This window comes from Aethalodelphis obliquidens, unplaced genomic scaffold (assembly GCF_003676395.1).
Source record: "Aethalodelphis obliquidens isolate GAN/ISIS:26980383/991018 unplaced genomic scaffold, ASM367639v1 scaffold25, whole genome shotgun sequence".
Taxonomy (NCBI): Eukaryota; Metazoa; Chordata; class Mammalia; order Artiodactyla; family Delphinidae; genus Aethalodelphis; species Aethalodelphis obliquidens.
Genome location: NW_020837969.1, coordinates 30,162,786 through 30,187,573, shown reverse-complemented (window position 1 = coordinate 30,187,573; position 24,788 = coordinate 30,162,786). Strand labels below are relative to the sequence as shown.

Sequence of the window (24,788 nt, the reverse complement as noted above, 5' to 3'; positions counted from 1 at the left end):
TAATAAGAAGGCTGGTCCAGCCTATCTGATTTCCCATTGCTGGTTATTTTAAAGGTCGTTGCTTCTGAATCTTACAGACACCAAAGGCTACAGCAGCTGTTGAATGTCTCGTTTGGGCTTCTTTAAAATTTCATTCCAACACTGCATTAATATGACAAAACTTATATAAAAGCTCTTAAAAGTTTTTCTGCAAATTGTGTTCTATCTAAACTGTTAGCAACAAATACCTTGTCCTAAATTAAATTAAAAATACAAGAGAACTATTTAGACATTAACCCTGGGTTTTATTCTGGTCAAGTAATCTAAGCAAATTCACTTCAGACCTTGATGGGAACTGCTGAGGCTGCTTGGCTGCATAAGTTGGTACTGGAAATCTGTTTGCATATATAGGCTAAAAAGGAAAAAAAAAGTTATTACCACAGTGCACTCATAAATATATTTTCTATAAAGTTTATTTTCCATATAAAAGTAATCAATCTATTTAAAAATCTATGAATAGATGACTATTAATGTTGACATTTTAAAATACTTCGCTTATTCAACATGTCTTTGCTACTGAGTGTAGAATATTTAATTTTCAAGATTGTATATATTTTTAATAGATCTTTATTGGCGTATAATTGCTTCACAATACCGTGTTAGTTTCTGTTGCACAACAAAGCGAATCAGCCATATGCATACCTATGTCCCCACATCCCCTCCCTCTTGCGTGTCCCTCCCACCCTCCCTATCCCACCCCTCTAGGTCATCGCAAAGCACCGAGCTGATCTCCCTGTGCTATGCTGCTGCTTCCCACCAGCCAACTATTTTACATTTGGTAGTGTATATATGTCGATGCTACTCTCGCTTTGCCCCAGCTTCGCTCTCCCACGCCATGTCATCAAGTCCATTCTCTATGTCTACCTCTTTATTCCTGCCCTGCAACTAGGTTCATCAGTACCTTTTTTTTTTTCTTTTAGATTCCATATATATGCGTTAGCATATGGTATTTGTTTTCTCTTTCTGACTTACATCACTCTATGACAGACTATAGGTCCATCCACCTCACTACAAATAACTCAATTTCGTTTCTTTTTCTGGCTAAGTAATATTCTGTTGTATATCATGTGCCACATCTTCTTTATCCATTCATCTGTTGATGGACATTTAGGTTGGTTCCATGTCCTAGCTATTGTAAATAGTGCTGCAATGAACATTGTGGTACATGACTCTTTTTGAATTATGGTTTTCTCAGGGTATATGCCCAGCAGTGGGATTGCTGGGTCATATGGTAGTTCTATTTTTAGTTTTTTAAGGAACCTCCATACTGTTTTCCATAGTGGTTGTATCAATTTACATTCCCACTAACAGTGTAGGAGGGTTCCGTTTTCACCACACCTTTCCTTCTACTGACTTTGGGTTTTCTTTGTTCTTCTTTCCCTAGTTGTTTTAAAAGTGTATTGTTTATTTGAGATTTTTCTTGTTTCTTGGGGTGAGATTGAATTGCTATAAACTTCCCTCTTAGAACTGCTTTTGCTGCATCCCATAGATTTTGGGTCATCATGTTTTCATTGTCATTTGTTTCTGTGTATTTTTTTTATTTCTTCTTTGATTTCTTCATGATCTCTTGGTTCCTTAGTAACGTATTGTTTAGCCTCCACGTATTTGTGTTTTTTACAGTTTTTTTCCTATAACTGATTTCCAATCTCATAGTGTTGTGGTCAGAAAAGATGCTTGATATGATTTCAATTTTCTTAAATTTTCTGAGGCTTCTTTGTGACCCAGGATGTGATCTATCCTGTAGAATGTTCCATGTGCACTTGGGAAGAAACTATATTCTACCACTTTTGGGTGGAATGTCCTAAAAATATCAATTAAATCTATTCGGTCTATTGTGTCATTTAAAGCTTGTGTTTCCTTATTTATTTTCTGTTTGGATGATTTGTCTATTGGTGTAAGTGGGGTGTTAAAGTCCCCTACTATTATTGTATTACTATCGATTTCTCCTTTCATGGTTGTTAGCATTTGCCTTATGTATTGAGGTGCTTCTATTTGGGTGCATAAACATTTATAATTGTTGTGTCTTATTCTTGGATTGATCTCTTGATCATTATGTAGTGTCCCTCCTTATCTCTTGTAACAGTCTTTATTTTAAAGTCTATTTTATCTGATATGAGTATTGCTACTCCAGCTTTCTTTTGATTTCCATTTGCATGGAATACCGTTTTCCATCCCCTCACTTTCGGTCTGTATGTGTCCCTAGGTCTGAAGTGGGTTTCTTGTAGACAGCATATATACAGGTCTTGTTTTTGTATCCATTCAGCCAATCTGTGTCTTTTGGTTGGGGCATTTAATCCATTTACATTCAAGGTTATTATTGATATGTATGTTCCTATTGCCATTTTCTTAATTGTTTTCGGGGTTTTTTTTTGTGGGTCTTTTTCTTCTCTTGTGTTTCCCGCTTAGAGAAGTTTCTTTAGCATTTGTTATAAAGCTGGTTTCGTGGTGCTGAATTCTCTTAGCTTTTGCTTGTCTGAAAAGCTTTTGACTTCATTGAATCTGAATGAGATCCTTGCTGGGTAGAGTAGTCTTGGTTGTAGCTTTTTCTCTTTCATCACTTTAAGTATATCCTGCCACTCTCTTCTGGCCTGCACTTTCCACTGAAAAATCAGCTGATAACCTTATGGGGATTCCTTTGTATGTTATTTTTTGTTTTTCCTTGCTGCTTTTAATGTTTTTTCTTTGAATTTAATTTTTGTTAGTTTGATTAATATGTGTCTTGGTGTATTTTTCCTAGGGTTTATCCTGTATGGGACTCTCTGTGCTTCCTGGACTTGGGTGACTATTTCCTTTCCCATGTTAGGGAAGTTTTCCACTATAATCTCTTCAAATATTTTCTCAGACCCTTTCTTTTCTCTTCTTCTGGAGCCCCTATAATTCGAATGTTGGTGTGTTTAGTGTTGTCCCAGAGGTCTCTGAGATTGTCTTCAATTCTTTTCATTCTTTTTTCTTTATTCTGCTCCAGGGCAGTATTTCCACCATTTTGTCTTCCAGTTCACTTATTCATTCTTCTGCCTCAGTTATTCTGTTATTGATTCCTTCTAATGTATTTTTCATTTCAGATATTGTGCTGTTCATCTCTGTTTGTTCTGTACTTCTTCTAGGTCCTTGTTAAACATTTCTTGTATTATCTCAATCCGTGCTTCCATTCTGTTTCTGAGATTCTGGATCATCTTTACTATCATTACTCTTAATTCTTTTTCAGGTAGATTACTTATTTCCTCCTCATTTATTTGGTCTTGTAGGTTTTTACCTTGCTCCTTCATCTATGACATATTTTTTTGCTGTCTCTCTTTTTTTTTATGAGTGGGATTGTGTTCCTGTTTTATTGGTTGTTTGGCCTGAGGCTCCCAACACTGGAGTCTGTAGGCTATTGGATAGAGCTGGGTCTTAGTGATGAGATGAGGAACTCTGTGAGACCTCACTCCAGTGAATATTCCCTGGGGTCTGAGGTTCCCGTTAGTCCACTGGTGCAGACTCAGAGCTCCCACCGCAGGAGCTTCTGCCCAACCCCAGGCTTGCAAACCAGGATCCCTCAAGCCACATGGGGTGGAAAAAAAGAGAAAAAGAACAATAACAAAGCAAAAAATAAAATTAGGCTAGGAAACTAACAGTTATATTAGAAAGAATGTAAAAATAAAAATATAGATGAATCAACAACCAGAAGGTACATCAGTATCACAATAGTAAAAAAGAGGAGGAGGGAAAAGGAAAAAAAAAAAAAGAAAAAAGGGGTGGGGGGAAGGCCTTGGCTGTGGAGAGCAGGGCCTAAGCAAGGGTGAGATTTGAGTGGTGGGCAGGGCCTATGCTTAGCACCCACAGGGCTGTAAAAGATGGGGGGTAAGGGGGTGGGGCTTAGGCTCAATGGAACAGAAGGGGCCCAGGCGTGCCCCCCACTCCTGGTCTCAGAGGGCAGGGGACCTCACCTGGGAGCCCAGCAGGCTTTCTGGGCTCGTGTGGGCAGGGCAAACGCCCTCCCCTCCTCTCCTTTTCCTCTGGTCTGGGGTCTGGGAGGGCCCCTCCCACCTGCTTCTCCTGATCTCCCTGGCCTACCCTCTTATGTCCCCAGAACCAATGTGGTCGGGGAGGGAAGGGGGGGCCTTGGAGGGCATGGGACCAGCCTGGGAGCTCAGCAGGCTCCCTGGGCCCTTGTCAAAATTATATTTTTTTAAATTCAAAAATAATGAAGTATTATCTTGGCCCTAATCAACTCCATTAGTTAAAAGGTAACATATTTCCTATGTCCATGTATTTTAAATAAAATCTTCCAAAAATGTATTGCCAAACCTATACAGTACCTAACTGGTACTGTAAATACCACTAATTTACAACCCTTGATTTTGATGTGGAAAACAGGGAACTTCTGTGCACTGCTGATGCAAATGTATAATAAACTGGTACAGCCACCATGGAAAACAGTATGGAGGTTCCTCAAAAAATTAAAAACACAACTACCATATGATCCAGCAATTCTATTTCTTGGTGTTTATCCAAAGAAAATGAGAACACTAACTTGTAAAAATATCTGCACCCCCATGTTCATTGCAACATTATTTATAACAGCCAACATGTGGAAGAGCCTAAGTGTCCATCTGTGGCACATACATATATATATAAGAATATTATTCAGCCACCAAACAAAAGGAAATCTTGCCATTTGTGACAACATGGATGGACTAGAGGGCATTCAGGCTAAGTGAAATAAGTCAGACAGGAAAAGACAAATACCGTATGATCTCACTTATATGTGGAATCTAAAAACAAACAAACAAAAAATACCAAACTCTTAGATACAGAGAACAGATTGCAGAATGACATAGGCAGGAGAGGGAGATGGGTGAAAACAGATGAAGGTGGTCAGAAGGTACTAGTTTCCAGTCATAAGATGAATAAGTCCTGGGGATATAATGTACAGCATGGTGACTGTAGTTAATAACACTGCATTGCATATTTGAAAGCTGCTAAGAGAGCAAACTTTAAAAATTCTCATCACAAGAAAAAAAATTTGTAACTATGTGTGGTGATGGATGTTAACTAGACTTACTGTGGTGCTCATTTCATACCATACACAAATATTGAATCATGTTGTATACCTGAAACTTATATGTTATGTCTACTATATCTCAATTTTTTTTTTTTTTAGATCTTGTTATGTATATCCCTTGAGGGGGAACTAGGACCCTGTCCCAAGGCTGCACTATTTTTTTAATAAATTTATTTATTTAATTTATGTATTATTTTTGGCTGTGTTGGATCTTCATCGCTATGCGTGGGCTTTCTCTAGTTGCAGCAAGTGGGGCTTCTCCTGTTGCGAAGCACAGGGTCTAGGTGTGCAGGCTTCAGTAGTTGTGGCATGCGTGCTCAGTAGTTGTGGCGCACAGGCTTAGTTGCTGCGAGGCATGTGGGATCTTCCCGGACCAGGGCTCAAACCCGTGTCCCCTGCATTGGCAGGCGGATTCTTAACCACTAGACCACTAGGGAAGCCCATATCTCAATTTTTTAAAACGTAGAATAGTCGTTGCTAGGGTGTGGGGGATGGGGACTTATTGCTTCATGGGTACAGAGTTTCTGTTTGGGGTAATGAAAAAGTTTTAGAAATAGGTAGCAGTGATGATTGCACAACATTGTGAATGTAATTAATGCCACTGAATTGTAAACTTAAAAATGGTCAAAATGGCAACCTTTATGGCATGTATATTTTACCACAATAAAAAAGGAAAAAAATATGTCAAAGACGAAAAAGAACACATATATAATTTCTAACTTGGATATGTAGGGACTGTGTGATCGTCCTATATATGTAGTGATATGGAAAAATCTCTGAGATATATGGTTAAGGGGGAAAAAGGGCATAACAAGTTTTGTTTCTTTTTTATAAAGGAAAAGGGAGAAGAACTGGGAGATTCCATATGTATCCTTCCATATTAGAAGGATATCTAATCATCTTACCTCCACATAACTGGAAAGACTTTAAAAGTCTGACAGTACCAAGTGTTGGCAAAGATGTAGTTTGACAGGAATGCTCATACACCACTGACAGTACAACACCCAATGGTGTAACCTTTTTGGAAAACAATTTGGCATTTTCCAGTAAATATTCACATACCTTTCAACCCAGCAATTTAATTCCTGTATGCCCCTAGATCAGAGCTCTCTAACAGAATTTTCTACAATGATGGAAACAATCTATGTCTGTGGTGTCCCTACAATAGTGGCCACATATGATCTATCGAGCGTTTAAAATGTCAATGAGGAATGGAATTCTTAATTTTATTTAATTTAAAATGAAATTTAAATAGCCACATGTGGATAGTAACCACTGTACTAGTACAGTCCTAGAACTCACACATGTGCATGAGAAACATATAGAATGTTTACCTTAGCTTTGTTCATAGTAATGAACAATTGGAAACTAGTAATAGAAAAATGGATTTTTAAACTGTGTGGTATTTATGTAACATAATATCAATAGTGAAAATGAATGCATTAGAGCTACACGTATTGCTAGGGACAAATCACAAAGCAATGTTAAAGGAAAAAGCAAGTTGTAGATATATGTGTAAGATAGCAAGCAAAACATATAATGTTTAAAAGCAGATAAAGTAATATTATATATTTCTTAGGGATATATGCATATTAGAAAAAGTATATCATTATCCCAGTATTCCCTAATACACTCCCAAGGACAGTGATTACTGGTCCCACTGCTGAGACAACTAGGCCTATTATTCCAGGAGCTCAGCACCAGATCTTCAGTAACATGCCCTGGGGAAGCCAGGCATTAAAAACAGAAGGATAGCAGACATAGGAGAAAACAGTGACAGCATAAATCCCACGTCATTTCCCAAGCTTGGTTTCAAGGCAAGACATTCTCAATGACTAGATGTTTTCTCCCATCTCCTCTGAGCCACGGACCCTGCTGGTATTCCATTAACTAACCAGAGGCCACCTATAGACCACACTCCTAAATTCTTTGGAAATTATCTATGTTTATTCCTATATGATGTAACAATTTTTTTAATCTTTAAAACTTTGATATCATAATATAGTAAAGAAAAAGAACTTTTCATTTAAACTTACAACTTCTCTGGGAGGAGCCACTGAAGAAGCATGTCCGGGAACACTCACTGGCTGTCTAGAAACTTTTGCTTGATTTTTGCCATCTGACCTGAAAGATACAATTACTTTTGAGCTAAATTAAGATTAAAACATTTCTACATGATATATTACATAGACCTTGCATTTTCCCAAGTACAGAACAATGTTGTTGGTAGTGGTGGTGATGATGATCATGAAGACAACTAAAATTTTTACGGCATTTTTATTAGCTTTCACCCAGTTTTAATCCTTAGAGTACTAGAAAGTTTTATTAACCTGATTTTACAATTAAATAAACTGAAATTCTAAGAAATTATGTAGTTTGGTCAATTGTGCCAGTGTTCTCCAACTTCTCTCCTCAAGTCTTCCTGAAATCAGAGAGGAGTAAAAGCATATTCCTAGGTTTGAAGTAGTCACTCTGAATATTAGGAAGTCCAAGAGGAGCAAACAAGCTGGGTGGAAAGATGTCAGCTAAGATTTAGACATGCTGAAATGATAGTAAGTCAGCTAGGTAGAAGTGTATAGGAGATAGCTATTGCTATGGAACTAAAATTTCAGAGATGCAGACTGGGGAATTATCTATAGGGATTGGTCAGTCTGAAGTTAAGAAAAAGGGTAGAAACATAAATCTGGGGAAGTCCCTGGCAGTCCAGTGGTTAGGACTTGGCGCTTCTACTGCCGTGGCCTGGGTTCAACCCCTATTCAGGGAACTAAGATCCCGCCAAGCCAAGTGCTTGGCCAAGTGCAGCGTGGCCAAAGAAAAGGGTGGGCGAGGGTGCTACGCCTCAATAAATTATATTTTTTAGAAAAAGAAATATAAATCTGTTTTAGAATACATTAAGAAAAATAAAGCTAACATCAGGACACTCTAGGAAAACATTATACAGTAAGTGAGGTAAGTTAGAAATAGGGCAATGAAGTAAAGTGAGCAATCGAGGCAAGATTTGAACATTTTGGACCATTATCATAGGAAAGAGTAGTTATTAAGTAATTACACTGTGCTATGGGTTTTATTTGTTAGTATTTCCCCATTTAATCCTCACATCAACCCGAAGAGATAGGCAGTATCATTATTCCCATTTTAAAGGAAGTAAACCAAAGCTCAGAAACTTTTTTTATTATTCCAGTTCATAATTCTAGCAAATGACAAACTGGAACTTGCACTTAGATCTGACTACAAGGCCCAGGCTAATATATGCTACATTCCAATGCCAACATGTTAGAAGTGATCGCTGAGAGACAGTTGTATAAGAGTCCAACACACAGACTAGAAATATCAGCTGTCTGAATTATGACAGCCCTTTCTTCCATCAAAGCTTATTTCTTAAAAGCTGATGAGTCACAAAATCTGTTTTCAAAACAGACTTGAAGAACACTTTTCCTATGAGAACTGATACTTGAAATAGACATGGATGAAAATTTTTTAACGAAGCCCAAATCAGAAGTTGTAGTCCAATTACTCCACTATCAGAAATCAAAGTCAAGTAAAATGAATCCTAGCAGCCATTTTCATAGCATACAGCCTGGTCACCATAATCCTTTCCCCTCACCATTATAATAGGTGGCTGAGTCACCACTGCCCTTTAACTCCTGCTAACCATGTCAAAAGAATAGAGAGATAACTTAGAACCCTATTTTTAAACCAGCTTCTATGATATGACTATCATCATTAATAATTATTATACTTTTAAATTTTTAATATGAATTTAAAAGAAAAATAATCTAAGTACTCATATGTTTGTGATCTCTTCCTTCTGCAGTAGCTTTTCTGTAGCTGGTCTCTCTTAATGAAGACAAAGGCAGCCAGTGCAGTAAGAGGAACAATGACGAAGAAGAACACCAGAAGTCCGTCCCTCAAGGCGGTATTCTTTTCTACAGAGAAGGATTTTACATTAATGATCATTAAATTAGAAGTTAACTCATATTAACTAGAACATACTAGGTGATGATACATTTTACATTAATTTTCACATTGTTCAAAAGTCACACTGATATAAACTGAAATATATTGAGAAGTCTTGTTCACTCCTCATGCTTACCCACTTCATTTTTGCCTCCCTGAAGATAACCACTTTTATTAATTTCTTATATAATCTTACAGTATTTCTTCATGTAAATATAAGCAAGAACAAAATATGTCCTATTGTTAACCCTTTCTTACACAAAAGGTAGCATGGCATAAATGCTATTCCACACATTACTTTTATCACTTAGCTATACTACATATCTTCCCAAACTATACATACAGCACCACCTCATTTTCTATACAGCTATACAAAACTCCATTGCAAGGATGTCCCGTAGTTTATTCAGTCAGTAAGTACCCTACTAATACTTTTATTTTTCCAATCTTCGCTGTTACAAAAAAAAATGTTACAATGAATAACCTTGTACATATGTCATATCATTTTGGTGCAGGTATATCTGTAGAATAATTTCCCAAAAGTAGAATTGCTGTATCAGAAGGTGAATGCATTCATCATTTTTTTTAAGGCACTATAAACCTGTCTACCACAGTGATGGTTACAAGTTAGCATGCCATATATTCAGACTATAATTCAAAAAGGTACATGCACCCCTATATTCATAACAGCACTATTCACAATACCCAAGACATGGAAACAACCTAAATGTCCATCGACAGATGAATGGATAAAGAAGATGTGGTACATATATATATAATGGAATACTACTCAGCCATAAAAAAGAATGAAATAATGCCATTTACAGCCACATGGATGGACCTAGAGATTACCCTACCAATTAAAGTAAGTCAGATAGAGAAAGACAAATACCATATGGTATCACTTATATGCAGAATCTAAAATATGACACAAATGAACTTACCTACGAAACAGAAACAGACTTACAGACATAGAGAACAGACTTGTAGTTGCCAAGAGGAATGGGGGGAGGGAGAGGGATGGATTGGGAGTTTGGGATTAGCAGATGCAAACTATTATATATAGAATGGATAAACAACAAGGTCCTACTACTATATAGCACAGGAAACTATATTCAATATCCTGTGATCAACCATAATGGAAAAGAACATGTAAAAGAATGTATATACATGTATCACTGAATCACTTTGCTGTACAGCAGAAATTAACACAACATTGTAAATCAACTATACTTCAATAAAATAAATTTCTTTTAAAAGTTAGAAGGCCAGCCAGCAATATACAAGAATTCCTCACAGCCTCACCTATAGAGTCAAACTTCTGCATGTTTGCCAACCTGGAAGGTGAAAAACTATATCTTTTATGATTTTAATTTGCATTTCTCTTTTTATACTATGATTTGAGCAACTTTTCATGTTTAAGGAAACATTGTATTTCTTTTTCTTCTCAGTCCTTTGACTGTTTTTCTGTTGGTCTATTGGTTTTTTTTCTTCTCAGTTTCTAAAAGCCTTTATATGTTAGGGAGAATAGTTTTATCTGTATGTGAGTTGGAAATATTTTCCCCATTTTGTCATTTGTCTTATGGTACAATGCTTTTCTCCATGCATAAGTTTATTGTTCTGAGGTAGCTGAAGTTATCAATCTTATTTTTTATGGCTTATGGATTTAAAGTCTTATTATAATTTTAAAAATTCATTAATTAACATTAATTTTGTCTGTTTCATGTTCTTTAGTGAAAGAATATAGTAAATATGAACACGAGTGGTAAACAGTGAAATTATCCTCATAGTTTTAAATTTGTAAAAGTACCAAAACTTTCTGTTCCAAAAGTTATATGAAACACTCAACCCAATTAAAAATAAAAATATGAAAAATTAAAGCAAGCTTGATGTATCAGTTTATACTCACTAATAAGTAGACAAAATTTAAATTAAAGCATCCAACACTGGCCAGGTTATGTTAAAATTGGTACCTTCATACTGTCAGTGGCATTACACAACTTCATTTGGAATTTTTATCAAGAATCATAAAAAAAAAAACCTGTAGGCTTCCCTGCATAAAAAAATCATATCTAGGGCTTCCCTGGTGGCACAGTGGTGGTTAAGAATCTGCCTGCCAATGCAGGGGACACAGGTTCGAGCCCTGGTCCGGGAAGATCCCACATGCCACAGAGCAACTAAGCCCGTGAACCACAACTACTGAGCCTGTGCTCTAGAGCCCATGAGCCACAACTACTGAGTCCATGTGCCACAACTACTGAAGCCCATGCGCCTTGAGCCTGTGCTCCACAATAAGAGAAGCCACCGCAGTGAGAAGCCTGCGCACCGCAACGAAGAGTAGCCCCCACTCACCACAACTAGAGAAAGCCCGCAGGCAGCAATGAAGACCCAATGTAGCCAAAAATTTTAAGAAATTAAAAAATAAAATAAATTATTTAACTTAATTAAAAATAAAGAATCATAAAAAGGATTATACCTTTCAATCTAATAATACCATAACTGGCAATTTATACTTCAATTGGGAAAAATGCATGAGTATTAAGATGTACACTACAATGTTATCAATGTGTATCGAAAACTTAGAAACAACCTAATGTCAAATAATTAGACAACAGCTAAGTCAAGTTATGGCACATCCATCAATGGAATGATACACAGCCATTAATATCCATAGTTCTGACTTCCGCTTCTAGACAAGATGCAGTAATAGGGACCAGATTTATCCTGTCAGCTATAACAACCAGAAAACCAGGCAAAATACATGAAGCAATGGTTTTCATGGCATTGGACATAAGGCAATAAAGAACAACGATCCCTGAGAGACAGAAAGCAAATAAGGTGAGCTTTACAACAATCCCAGTTTGCTGCCTAGAGAAAGTTAACAGACTGTGATGAGGGGTGTGGGAATCCAAGCAAAACCAAGTGGTCTCCTCGAGTTGAGGAATGCACGCTAGTTGTCTGAGGAAGAAGCCAAGACAACTAGAGTTCACAGGCAAAGTACCAGAAGGGAGGCAGCTGCACAGATAGAACTTGAAAGATCTGCAAAGGGTTCCCCTCAAATACTCAGTTGAGTACTGATCAGTGTATGCATGTAAGGAAACCACCTGAAGCCAGAGAAAGAATCTCCTGAAAGGATTAGTGGGAATAAACCCAAGAACTCACACAGGACTGGAAAGAATACCTGTTCCTGCCATTTCCAGTGGAAAACTCCATAGTTAATGGCATTGAGTAGAATAAACAGAAGGGGTTTGCCTCAGTAATGGGGCAAAATCAGCCCTAGGCTAAATGCTGCTCAGGTCCCCCCAATAGAGCTTTAAAAAAAGATTCAAAAGAACCGTACTACATCCATGTAGCTTAAGCCCACTTAAGCTTAAGCCCAAAGTTCAGCAATAGAAATTCAAAAACACCTAATATACAACAGGCAAAATTCACAATTTCTGGCATTCAGTAAAAACGTTAGAAGGCATGCAAAGAAGCAGAAAAATGTGACCCAAAATGAGGAGAAAATCAATCAATCAAAACTAAGAAATGATACAGATGATAGAATTAGTAGACAAGGACATTAGAAATTATTATAAATGTATTCTACATGTTCAAGAAGATAAGTAAAGATTGAACATGCTGTGTAGAGACATGAGGAAGGAAAGAAGGAAGGAAGGGAGGGAGGGAGGAACGGAGAAAGAGAGAGTAGAAGGGAGGGAGAGAGAGAGGGAGGGAGGGAAGGAGGGATGGAGGGAGGGAGGAAGGAAGGAAGGAAAGCAGGCGAAGAAAAAGAGAGAGGGAAAGAAAGAAGGAGAGAGAGAGAAAGAAAACGAAAGGAAAAGGGAGGGAGAAATAGAACTTACAGCGATAAAAACTTCAATGTCTAAGATAAACAATACACTGGATGGAATTAATGGCAGATCAGACATCACAGAAGAAGAGTGAACTTGAAGAATAACAATAGAAACTATTCAAAGTTAAACACAAAGAATAAAGAATTTTTAAAAATCAAGGCAAATCACTGAGATGTGAAAGAACTCCAAGTAGCCAAATATACATGTAATGGGAGTCCCTGAGGGAGAGGAAAAAGAAGGAAAAAGGAAGAAAAAATATTTGAGGAAATAATGACCAAAATTTTTCCAAATTTGAAGAAAACTATAACAGCACAAATCCAAAAAGTTTAAGAAATCCCAAGCACACCAAGGCACATTATAATCAAATACTAAAAATGAGAGATAAAGAGATAATCTTATGAGCAACCAGAGGGTAAAAAAGAGACACACTATAAACAGAAAACAAACAAAAAAAAGATGATGGCAGATTTCTCAGGAAAAACAGTGCAAGTCAAAAGACAACATAGGAACATCTGTGAAGAAGTAAAAGGGGGGGAAAAAACTGTCACCTTAGAATTCTTTACCCAGTCATCATTCCAGAAGAAGGCAAAATACTTTTTCAGATATACAAAGGTAAAAGTATGTCACCAGCAGAAATGTGAAAAAAAGAACTTCAAGCAGAAATTGAATGATGCCAGATGGAAATCTGACTTTACACAAAAAAATGAAGAGCACCAGAAATGGTAACTATGTGGGTAAATATAAAGACCTTTTCTATTATTTAAATTTCTTTTAAAAATAATCAACTGTTTAAAGCAAAAATAATCACAATGTATTATAGGTTTATAACATATGTAGTATGACGACAATAGCACAAAAGCTGAGAGGAGAGACATGGAAGGATCCTGAAATGGCACAGTATCACATGAAGGGAGACTGTGATAGAAAAATATCAGTGTGGTAGATTTAAACCCAAACATATCAATAATCAAATTAAATATAATTGGCCAAAACAACTCAATTAAAAGGCAGAGATGGGCTTCCCTGGTGGCGCAGGGGTTGAGAGTCCACCTGCCGATGCAGGGGACATGGGTTCATGCCCCGGTCTGGGAGGATCCCACGTGCCGCGGAGCGGCTGGGCCCGTGAGCCATGGCCGCTGGGCCTGCGCGTCCAGAGCCTGTGCTCCGCAACGGGAGAGGCCACAACAGTGAGAGGCCTGCGTACCGCAAAAAAAAAAAAAAAAAAGGCAGAGATGGGCAGAATGGATTAGACCCAGCTATAGGCCACCTACAGGAAACCAACTTTAAATATAAAGACACAAATAGATTAACAGATGTGGAAGCGAGGGCAAGGGACAAGGATGCCCCACTTTTGACATGGGCCACTGAGAGACCACACTAACTTCCCTCCACATTACTTGCCATTGTATGCAGGTCCACTATCCACACTTCCTCCGTACCCTGTAGCCTCACAGTAGGGGGGAGCCCAGCCGCTGTCACAGTGACAATTCTTATTGCTGTTACATACCTTCAAAACAAAACACCACTTTTGTTAATTGTGAATGTTGCTCTACACGATGAACTCAAGAATAGAAACCAAGAGAAAAGACTAAATTCATGCAAATCCATAGACACTTTTTAAGAATGAATTTATCAGGTATCTAAATTCCCCAATATCTAAAAATCTAAGAAGTCTTACAGAGAATCCTCACTAAGAATTCTCATTATTCAGCATTACTTTCATGAACAAACCAAAAGAGGCTATTACCTACCCCATGTCCATGACACTTTTTCTGAATATCACAGTCATAATTCAGAACAGACGCATTTACACATTGGAAATTTCTACAGATCTGAAAAAAAAAGAAGTAATGAGTAAAGAAAACTTGAACACATTAATAAACTAGCCAGAAAAAAACAGACCTGGGTGTAGATTATTTCATAGGTGAATTCTTTCACACTTTTCAGGAATAGTTAATTCCCATATCACATATTTGAAAATTTAGAAAAATAAGTGAAATTAACTAATTTAGATAGAACTAATGATCAAAGATGACACAAAGGCCAAAAACAAAGATAAAACTATAATCTTTCCTTCCATACATATATAAATGTGAAATTCAAAGTAAAACATTCACAAATGGATTTTTTTCAAGTCAGAGATGATCCCACTACTACAGAAAAGGATCAATGATAGGAAATCTATTACTATAATACCTTACATAAATTGTCATTATTAAAATAAATATCAAAAAAGAATTTGAGGGCTTCCCTGGTGGCACAGTGGTTGAGAGTCTGCCTGCTGATGCAGGGGACACGGGTTCGTGCCCCGGTCCGGGAGTATCCCACATGCCGTGGAGCGGCTGGGCCCGTGAGCCATGGCCGCTGAGCCTGCGCGTCTGGAGCCTGTGCTCCACAACGGGAGAGGCCGCAGCAGTGAGAGGCCCGTGTACCACAAAAAAAAAAAAAAAAAAAGCATTTGATAAAATTTGACACTCACGTTAATTTTTAAAATTCTTTCCAAAATAAGAATAAAAAGATACTTTGTGACAAGACAAAACCTGTCTTCCAATATCATGACTAATTATGAAACTAATTCATATACAGACATTCTTTTTAAGAGACAAAATTGAAATGATTCCATGATATTTTAATTTTTTATGGCAAAACAAATGACAAACTGGAAAAAAATATTTACAACAGACATAACTATCAGTTAATATTCTTTATATATGAGGAGCCTGTAAAAACAATAACAAAGATAACCCAACAGAAAAACAGAAAGATATGAATATGGACTAAGAAGAATAAATGAATATGAATATGAATATGGCCTGTAAGATTTCTGCTGAGAAATCCACTGATAGCCTTGTGCAGTTTCCTTTGTAAGTTGCAAGTTTCCGTTTTCTTGCTGCATTTTCTTTAATTCTTTTTCTTTAATTTTTGCCAGATTTATTATAATGTGTCTTGAAGAAGATCTCTCAGTTGAACTTGTCTGATGACCCATTTGCTTCGCGAACTTGGATATCCAATTCTCTCCTCAGCTTTGGGAAGTTCTCAGCCATCATTCTGTTAAATGAGCTTTCTGCCCCTTTCTCCCTAGTTTACTCTGGAACTCAATAATTCACAAATTGCTTCTTTTGATGTTATGCCATAGATCACATCAGCTTCCTTCATGCTTTTTCATTCTTCTGTTATTCTTTTCCTCTGAATGGATCATTTCAAAGTTCCTATCTTCCAGCTCACAGATTCTTTCTTCTGCTTCATGCATTCTAAGGTTGATGCTATTATATTTTTTTTTCATTTCATCCATTATATTCTGCAGCTCCAGAATTTGTTTGGTTCTTTTTTTATGATTTCTATCTCTTTGTTAAACTTGTCATTTTGTTCATGCATTGCTTTCCTGATCTCATTAAATTGTCTTTTCTATGTTCATTGAGCATCCTTCAAACAGCTCTTTGAATTCTTTATTGGTACATTACAGATCATCATGTCTTTGGGATCAGTTACTGGAAGATTACTGTGATCCTTTGGTGTTGTCATCTTTGCTTGACTTTTCATGTTCCTGGAAGTTCTGCATTACTCTCTTCACATCTGAAGTAGCAGTCAACTCCTCCAGTCTTTACTAACTACCTTTATGAGAGAAATACCTTCTTTCAGTCCTGCTAGGGATTCTGAGGCTTTCTCAGATTCTCTAGGACATGCCTGCTCCATACTTCTTGCTCCCTCTTAGGGAAGAATTCTTAAGCCTATTCTCTTCTCTCAATCCTGCAACATACAAGCCAAGTGCTGACAACCCTTTCCAAAGCTGGAGCTCAAATCTGCGTTCCCTCTCTGGCCAGCAGATTCTAGCTGGCTCTCTGCACATGCTCACTAGCTGTCTGCAAAAGCTCACTCTTGCACCACTGTTGGGAGGGCATGTAGAGTGCTGGCCACAGGGTGAAGGGTGTCTGGGTAAGGCATGCAGCAAGCTGGAGGTGCCTGTTGGCCACTTGGGGGGATCTGCAGGCAAAGCATCCCCAGACGCTCATGGGTGGGCTTCTTGATGGAGTCCACCTCACAGTAGGATCTGCATTCCTTTAATATCCTCTGAGAGTCTTAAGTGCCACTCTCCCAGCCTCTTCTCACCTCCCAGTCACTTAAAAGCCTGGGAATGTTATTATCATGGAAGTTCCTCCAGAAGGAAACAATAAAGAAGGGAATAAATATCCCTTGCCAACAATTAGGACAAAACACTGTTGATTTCAAAGCGAGTTACTAAGAGTGTATTTTCCTTCTTATATAGCTTTTGTTTTTACTACAGCTAATACTTGTCTTTCTTCTTATACAACTGGCCTTTGTCATATCAGTATTCAATCTCTTCACAAAAAAAAAAAAGAAAGAAAGAAAAAAAGAAAGTTCTCATGTCCTTTCCTCTTTCAAGTTCCCTCTTTCTCTAGAAACCTCCCTGCAGGGTCCACTTGCTCCAATCTAAATTGATTTCTCTACTGGCCTGGTACATAGCTGCAATTTTAGAATTTCTCTTTGACATTTTTCTGTGTCCTAGACTATAATTCTCTTTTTGGTGTACTTCCTCATTTGTTAGAACATTGTGTTAGATGATTTCCTAAGACAGGATAAATAAAGATAAATTTTCTGAAAAGAAAATTTGAAACGATACATTGTCTAAAATGTTTTTATTGTGCTCTCTCACTTCATTGCTACTTAGGCTGTGTATAGAATTCTAGGTTGAGAATCTTTCGGAAACATGAATGTGTTGCTCCCTTGGTTCCCAGATTTCAATTCTCAATCTCATCCCTTTATATGTGACCTTTGTTTGTTTTGGGGGGGCCAAGGGTTTGTCTCTGGAAGCTATTCCTCACAAGTACTCTGACACAAGTTCGCTTCACTGTTTTCTTTCTCTAAATTAGAGATTTAAATTAGTTGGATTTTAAAATCTTTAGTTGATCCTTGCAGGCTTTTAGCTTCTCTCTCATTTTTCTGTTTCAGTCTTTTTGTTCAGCTTCCTCATAGAATTGTCCAAGTTTATGTAACAATCCATCTATAGTCCAGTTATACATGCATGAAGGAGAACAGTATACTAGGGTTAGGACAGGGAGACAGGTATCTCCTAGGAGGATGACCAAATAATATCAAAAATCTTATCTTCTTATCTCCAACCTGTTCCCAGGGGAACAGGCAACTGGTTGCTGATGCTTTGTTGACAAGATAGGAGAAGCAGACAGACAGAAGAGCTAGCCTCTCCATTGGTAGAATAAATTTAAGTCCATTTTCAATACCATGCCTCCCTCCACCAACCCCTCTCAGCTATAACCACTGTTTCCAAATCACCAATCTGTTTAGGGTTCTGCCAGACTAAGATACAGGCTCTTTGTTCACACCCTATCAGTCTGCACTGTAAGTTGTAGGTCCCACTACTCAGTCAAACTATCAATACTTTCTCTCCTCTTTCAGTTTCAAAACGTGTTGAAGTTTTTATCTACTGATGAAATCTCATATACTTCAAACTTTGGAATCTATTCCCTAATTTGTTTCTTTATATTTTGAGAGATATTGGCAAGGCAAACAGGATAAATGAATATTACAATCCACCATCTTTTACAGATTTTTTTTCCAATTCACATTTTCACTCTGAACTTCATAACTTGTAATAACTGACTGTGATGATTACTTTTATGTGTCCACCTATATGAGACAGAGGGCGCCAGGAGCCATGGGTCCAGGACTGAAGGGGTGGAAGTGCAGTGGCACCATTTACTATTTCTCCTTGTGACCCACTAGCAAAATGTTTGCTTACTGCTCCCAGGACCTTATGCTCTGTTGGCCTGGAAGTCTTAGCTCTAGAGGGAGTTATGCTTCCATCAGGAGACACAACAGTGATGCCACTGAACTGGAAGTTAAGACTTCCAGTTAAGTTCATGCCTCTGAATAAACAAAGAAGGGAGTTACTGTAGGCTGGGGCGACTGATCCTGACTCCCAAGGGGAAATTGGACTGCTACTCCACAATAGTAGTAAGGAAGAGTATGTCTGGAATACAGGAGATCCCTTAGGGCATTTCTTAATATTATCATACCCTGTGATAAAGACCAATAGAAAACTACAACAACCCAATCCTGGCAGGACTACTAAGAGCCCAGAGCCTTCAGGAATGAAGGTTTAGGGCATCCTGCCAAGTAAAGAACCATAATCAGCTGAGGTCCTTGATGAAGGCAAAGAGAATACAGAATTAGTAGGGAAGAAGGTAGTTAAAAATAGCAGCTATAACTATATTACAGAAAAAAAAATGTAATTATCATGAGTATTTCCTCCTTATTTTGTTATGATATGCTTGTGTGTATATGTGTATCAAATATCTTTTTCTTCTCTCTCTTAGTCCCTTAGGTAACTCACAATGTATTGACTTTAAGTATTGTTAACTTTACATCACAGGATTTAAGTTACAGGATATTAAGAAAAGTAAACAATGGCCAAAGATTTTATCTCCTCTTCGAAGTAGTGCATTTTCGGTTGTAAGCAGGATACAATGGTTGTACACAGTTTTTCTACCATGTTAGGCAGAATTATGACTGTGCTATTGTCTTCAAGATTGTTTTGAAGATTGTTTTTGTCTTGGAGATTATGTATGGTTTAAGGAGATGCATATGGACACCAAGCTGACAAGGTGTGGACCTGTGATGGTTAATTTCATGTATCAACTTGACTGGGCCACAGAGTGCCTAGATATTTGATCTAATATTATTCTAGATGTTTCTGTGGGATGTTTTTGGATGTGCTTAATACATAAGTTGATCAAATGAGTAAAGCAGATTGTCCGTATGTTGGTCTCATCCAATCAGTTAATGGCCTGAATAAAATGAAAAGGCTGACCCTCCTCCAAATAAGAGAGAATTTCTCCTACCTGCCTGCCCTCTAGGTGGGCATTGGTTTTTTCCTGCCTCTGGACCCAAACCGAATCATAACTCTTTCTGGGACTCAAACCCGCTAGCCTTTGAACTGGAACTACACCATCAGCTCTTCTGGGTCTCCAACTTGCCCACTGAGATCTTGGGATTTCTTATCTTCCATAATTATGTAAGCTAATTCCTCATAAAAAGCCTTATATATATAAACACACACACACACACACACACACACCCTTTTGGTTCTGTTTCTCTGGAGAACCCTGACCAATATTTCTTCCTTATGCCCAAAACAAGAATAAGCAACCCAAAACAACTGAAATGTACCAATATTGAGGTAAATCAGCCTTTAGCACACTGAGTACAAGGCACGACTCAACAGCAAAAGCTACGTGGGCAATGAGGCAGGAATGATTATCCAACTTCAATTAACTAAACTCCATTCTAGTGGCTGTCTGTTACAGACTCAGTGATTGTGTTCCCCTCAAAATTCATATGTTGAGGCCCTAATCCACATGTGATGGTATCTGAAGATGTGTAATTAAGGTTTGTTGAAGTCATGATGGTGAAGCCTTGGTCCAATGGGATTAGTGCCCTTATATGAAGAGACACTAGAAAGGAGATACTCATGTTTGTCCCTAATGAGAACTGAACTGAACTGGTGCCACACTCAGCTCCAGACCCTCAAGCCACAGTCAGGAAGCAGCCCAGCACGTCCAAGGACCTGGCTGGGGACATGCACATCCATGCCTCAAGAACTAGGCCTACAGACTTCAGTTTTGGCTGTGGAATCTGAAACAGCTCTGGGATTTCATTCCAGCCAATCTCAGTCACAGTCCCGGGGTAGTCCTGCCCATCCAGGGACCCAATTAATGAACAGACAGCAGCCCTCTTAGGTACCTGATGAGAGCCCCACCCATCTATGCAACTGGTAATAGACCTGCTGTTTAAGGACCCAACTGTGGACCCTGAGGCAGACCCCTGTCCTGGGGCCACCTCCTGAAAAAGGTACTGGAGGAAGTTCAGTCCACCCAGGGACCAGTTAGCACCCATGCCCTACCAAGTCTGTGATAAAAAGTTCACCAACTGCAGGCCCTGCTGCACATCCAGAAACAGCTTTGTAACCAGCTCCAAACCAGGCAGACTGAGATCCCAGAGGTAATCCCATCAGCACACAGAACAGACAGGAGGTGTTTACCAGCTGAAACCAGTCTGTAAAGACTGGTGCTCCTTCAAATGCACAGGCACCAATGCAAGGTTACATGGAAGAATCAAGCAAATATGACAACACCAAAAGAAACTAATAAAGTTCCAATAAATGACCCCAAAGAATGAAGATCTATAGTTTGCCTGATAAAGAACTCAAAATAATCATCATTAAGGAACTGAATGAAATGTGAGAGAACACAGGTAGCCAACCCAGCAAAATCAGGAAAACAATGAATGAACATAATGAGAAGTTTAATAAAGAAATAGGAACCAGTAAAAGTAACCAAAAAGAAACCCTACAGAAGAATACAATGACAGAAATGAAAAATTCAGCAGAGAGCTTCAACAACCAACTTAATCACCCAGGAGAAAGAATCAGTGAACTCAAAGACAGATCACTTGAAATTAGCCCATTAGAGAAACAAAAAGAAAAAAAGAATAAAAAAGAGTGAAGAAAGCCAAAGTGAATTACGAAACACCATCAAGGAAACAAACATTCGCATCATGGGAGTCCCAGAAAGAGAAGGAAGAAAGGGGCAGAAAGAAAATTTAAAGAATTAATAGCAGGGACTTCCTGGTGGTACAGGGATTAAGAATCCGCCTGCCAATGCAGGGGACGCAGGTTCAATCCCTGGTCCGGGAAGATCCCACATGCTGCGAAGCAACTAAGCCCGTGTGCCACAACTACTGAGTTTGCACTCTAGAGCCCGTGAGCCACAACTACTGAGCCTGCACTCTAGAGCCCATGAGCCACAACTACTGAGCCCACTCACCACAACTATTGAAGCCCGCGTGCCTACAGCCCATGCTCCACAGCAAGCCACCGCAATGAGAAGCCCGCACACTGCAATGAAGAGTAGCCCCCACTCGCTGCAACTAGAGAAAGCCTGCACACAGCAACAAAGACCCAATGCAGCCAAAAATTAAAAAAAAAAAAAAAAGAATTAATAGCAAAAAACTTCTGAAACCTTGGGAGAATATGGACATTCAGGTACAGGAAGCTCACAGGACCCCAAGCAAGGTCAACCCAAAGAAGATTGCTCTGAGACACATTATAATCAATAATCAAAATGTTAAAAGTTAAAGACAAGGAGAGAATTTTAAAAGTAGCAAGAGAAAAATGACTCATCCCATATTAGGGAAATCCACCAGCAGCCCAGTATGGCTATCAGTGGATTTTTCTAAAGAAACCTTGCAAGCCAAGAGAGATTGAGATGATATATTCAATGTACTGAGTGAAAAAAATTGCCAACCACAAGTACTAACCTGTCCTTCTGAAATGCAAAGTTAAAGACATTCCCAGACAAACAAAGCTAGGGGATTTCATCACCACTAGACCTGCCTTACAAGAAATGATAAAGAGACTTCTTCAAGTTGAAGTGAAAGGATACTAAGTAACAATATGAAAACATAAAAAACTATAAAACTCATTGGTAAAGGTAAATATATAGTCAAAATCAGAATATTCTAATACGGTAATGACGGTGTGTAAATCACTTTATGTCGAGTATAAAAGTTTTAAAAAAAATCAAAAGTAACTAAAGGTATAATATTGTTTTGGATATGTCTCCTCAGGGAAGGAAAACAAATGGAACTACAGCAAACTAAAAAGCTTTTGCATAGCAAAGGAAACCATCAACAAAATGAAAAGGTCATCTACTGAATGGGAGAGATATTTGCAAATGATATACCTGATAAGGGGTGAATTATCCAAAATACACATACACACACACACACACACACAAAACTCGTATAACTCAACATCCAAAAAACAAACCACCTGATTTAAAAATGAGAAGAGAATCTGAATAGACATTTTTCCAAAGAAGACATTCAGATGGCCAACAGGCATCACATAAAAAGATGCTCAACATCACTAATCATCAGGGAAACGGGCAAATCAAAACCACAATGAGATATTACCTCACACCTGTCAGAATAGCTATTATCGAAAAGACAATAAATGACAAGTGCTGCCACGGATGTGGAGAAAAAGGAACTCCTGTGCACTGTTGGTGAGAATATAAATTGGTGCAGCTGCTATGGAAAACAATATGGGGGTCCCTCAAAAAATTAAAAATAGAACTATTATATGACCCAGAAGTTTCACTTCTGGGTAGTTTTACAAATAAAACAAAAACACTAATTTAAAAAGATATATGCACCCCTATGTTCACATGCACACACACGCACACATACACATGCATACAATGAAATATTACTCAGCCATAATAAGAATGTTGCAACAATGCGGATGGACCCAGAGGGTATTATGCGAAGTGGAATAACTCAGACAGAGAAAGACAAATACCATATGATTTTACTTATATGTGTAACCTAAAAACCAAAACAAATGAACAAACATAAGAAAGTAGAAACAGAGTCACTGATAAAGAGAACAAATAGGTGGTTGCCGGAGGGGAAGAAGGTGGGGGAATGAGTGAAATACGTGAGGGAAATTAAGAGACACAAACTCCAAATGAGGCATGGGAACGAAATGTACAGCAAGGGGAATATAGTCAATAATAACATAATATGTTTGTATGGTGACGGTAACCAGAGCTATCATGCTGATAATTTCGTAACAACTGAAAGTATTGCATCACCCTGTTGTGCGCTAGGAACTAACATAGTTTTATAGGTCAACTATACTTCAAAACACAAACAGACAAACTCATAGAAAAAGAGATCAGATTTGTGGTTACCAGAGGTGGGGTTCGGGGGAGAGAGAACTGGATGAAGGGGGTCAAAAGGTACAAATTCTAGTTATAAGATAAGTAAGTACTAGGGATGAATGTACAACACGATTAATGTAATGAACACTGCTGTGTGTTACATAGGAAAGTTGTTACAAGAGTAAACCCTAAGAGTTCTCACCACAAGAAGAAAGTATTTCTTTAATTTTGTATCTATATGAGATGATGGATGTTCACTAAACTTACTGTGATACATTTTATGATGTATGTAAGTCAAACCATTATGCTGTACACCCTAAACATATACAGTGCTGTACGTCAATTATATCTCAATAAAAATGGAAGAAAAAATGATGAAAAAAATAACTATAGGTACAATAATTTGTTAATGGATGCACAATATAAAAAGATGTAAAGTATGACATCAATAGCATAAAATACAAGGAAAGGAGAAGTAAAAGTGTAGAGCTGTGTATATAATTGAAGGTAAGTTGTTATCAGCTTAAAATAGACTGTTGTAGCTATAAAATATTTTATGTAAGCCTCATGGTAACCACAAAGGGAAAAAACTTAAACACAAAAGATAAAGAGAAAGGAATTAAAACATGCACTACAAAAAAATTAATCACAAAAGAAGACAGAGAGGGGCAAAAGAACTAAAAAACAGTCAACAAACACTTAACAAACTGACAGGCAGTAGGTCTTTACCTATCAATAATTAAATACTTTAAACATAAATGAACTAAATTCCCATATCAAAAGACACAAAGTGGTTGAATGGATTAAAAAATCAAGATCTAACAATATGTTGCCAACAAGAGACTCACTTTAGCTTTAAGGACATACATAGGTTGAAAGTAAAGAGATGGAAAATGGTATTCTATGCAAATGGTAACCAAAAGAGAGCAGAAGTAGCTACACTTGTATCACATATAATAGACTTTCAGTCAAAATCAATCACAAGAGACAAAGAAGGTCATTGCATAGTGATAAAGGGGTCAATTCATCAAGAGAATATAACAATTATAAGTATATATACACCCTACATTGGAGCATCTAATATTTAATGCAAATAACAGGACTAAAGGGAGAAATAGACAACAATATAATAATAGTATAGGGGACTTC

At 37.8% G+C, this 24,788-nt stretch overlaps 1 protein-coding gene across 2 annotated transcripts in view; it reads right to left on the bottom strand.

The window, feature by feature from the left end:
• The window catches only part of ADAM9 (ADAM metallopeptidase domain 9), a 102,827-nt gene that overhangs the window by 3,005 nt on the left and 75,034 nt on the right, over positions 1–24,788 (bottom strand). For both annotated transcript variants that reach the window (XM_027122881.1, XM_027122879.1), the window contains 5 exons: positions 14,628–14,708; positions 14,278–14,383; positions 8,868–9,009; positions 7,120–7,207; positions 324–391 (listed from right to left, as the gene is read on the bottom strand). In XM_027122881.1, coding sequence (XP_026978682.1) covers positions 324–391; positions 7,120–7,207; positions 8,868–9,009; positions 14,278–14,383; positions 14,628–14,708 — 485 coding nt within the window. The remainder of the gene's footprint in view (positions 1–323; positions 392–7,119; positions 7,208–8,867; positions 9,010–14,277; positions 14,384–14,627; positions 14,709–24,788) is intronic.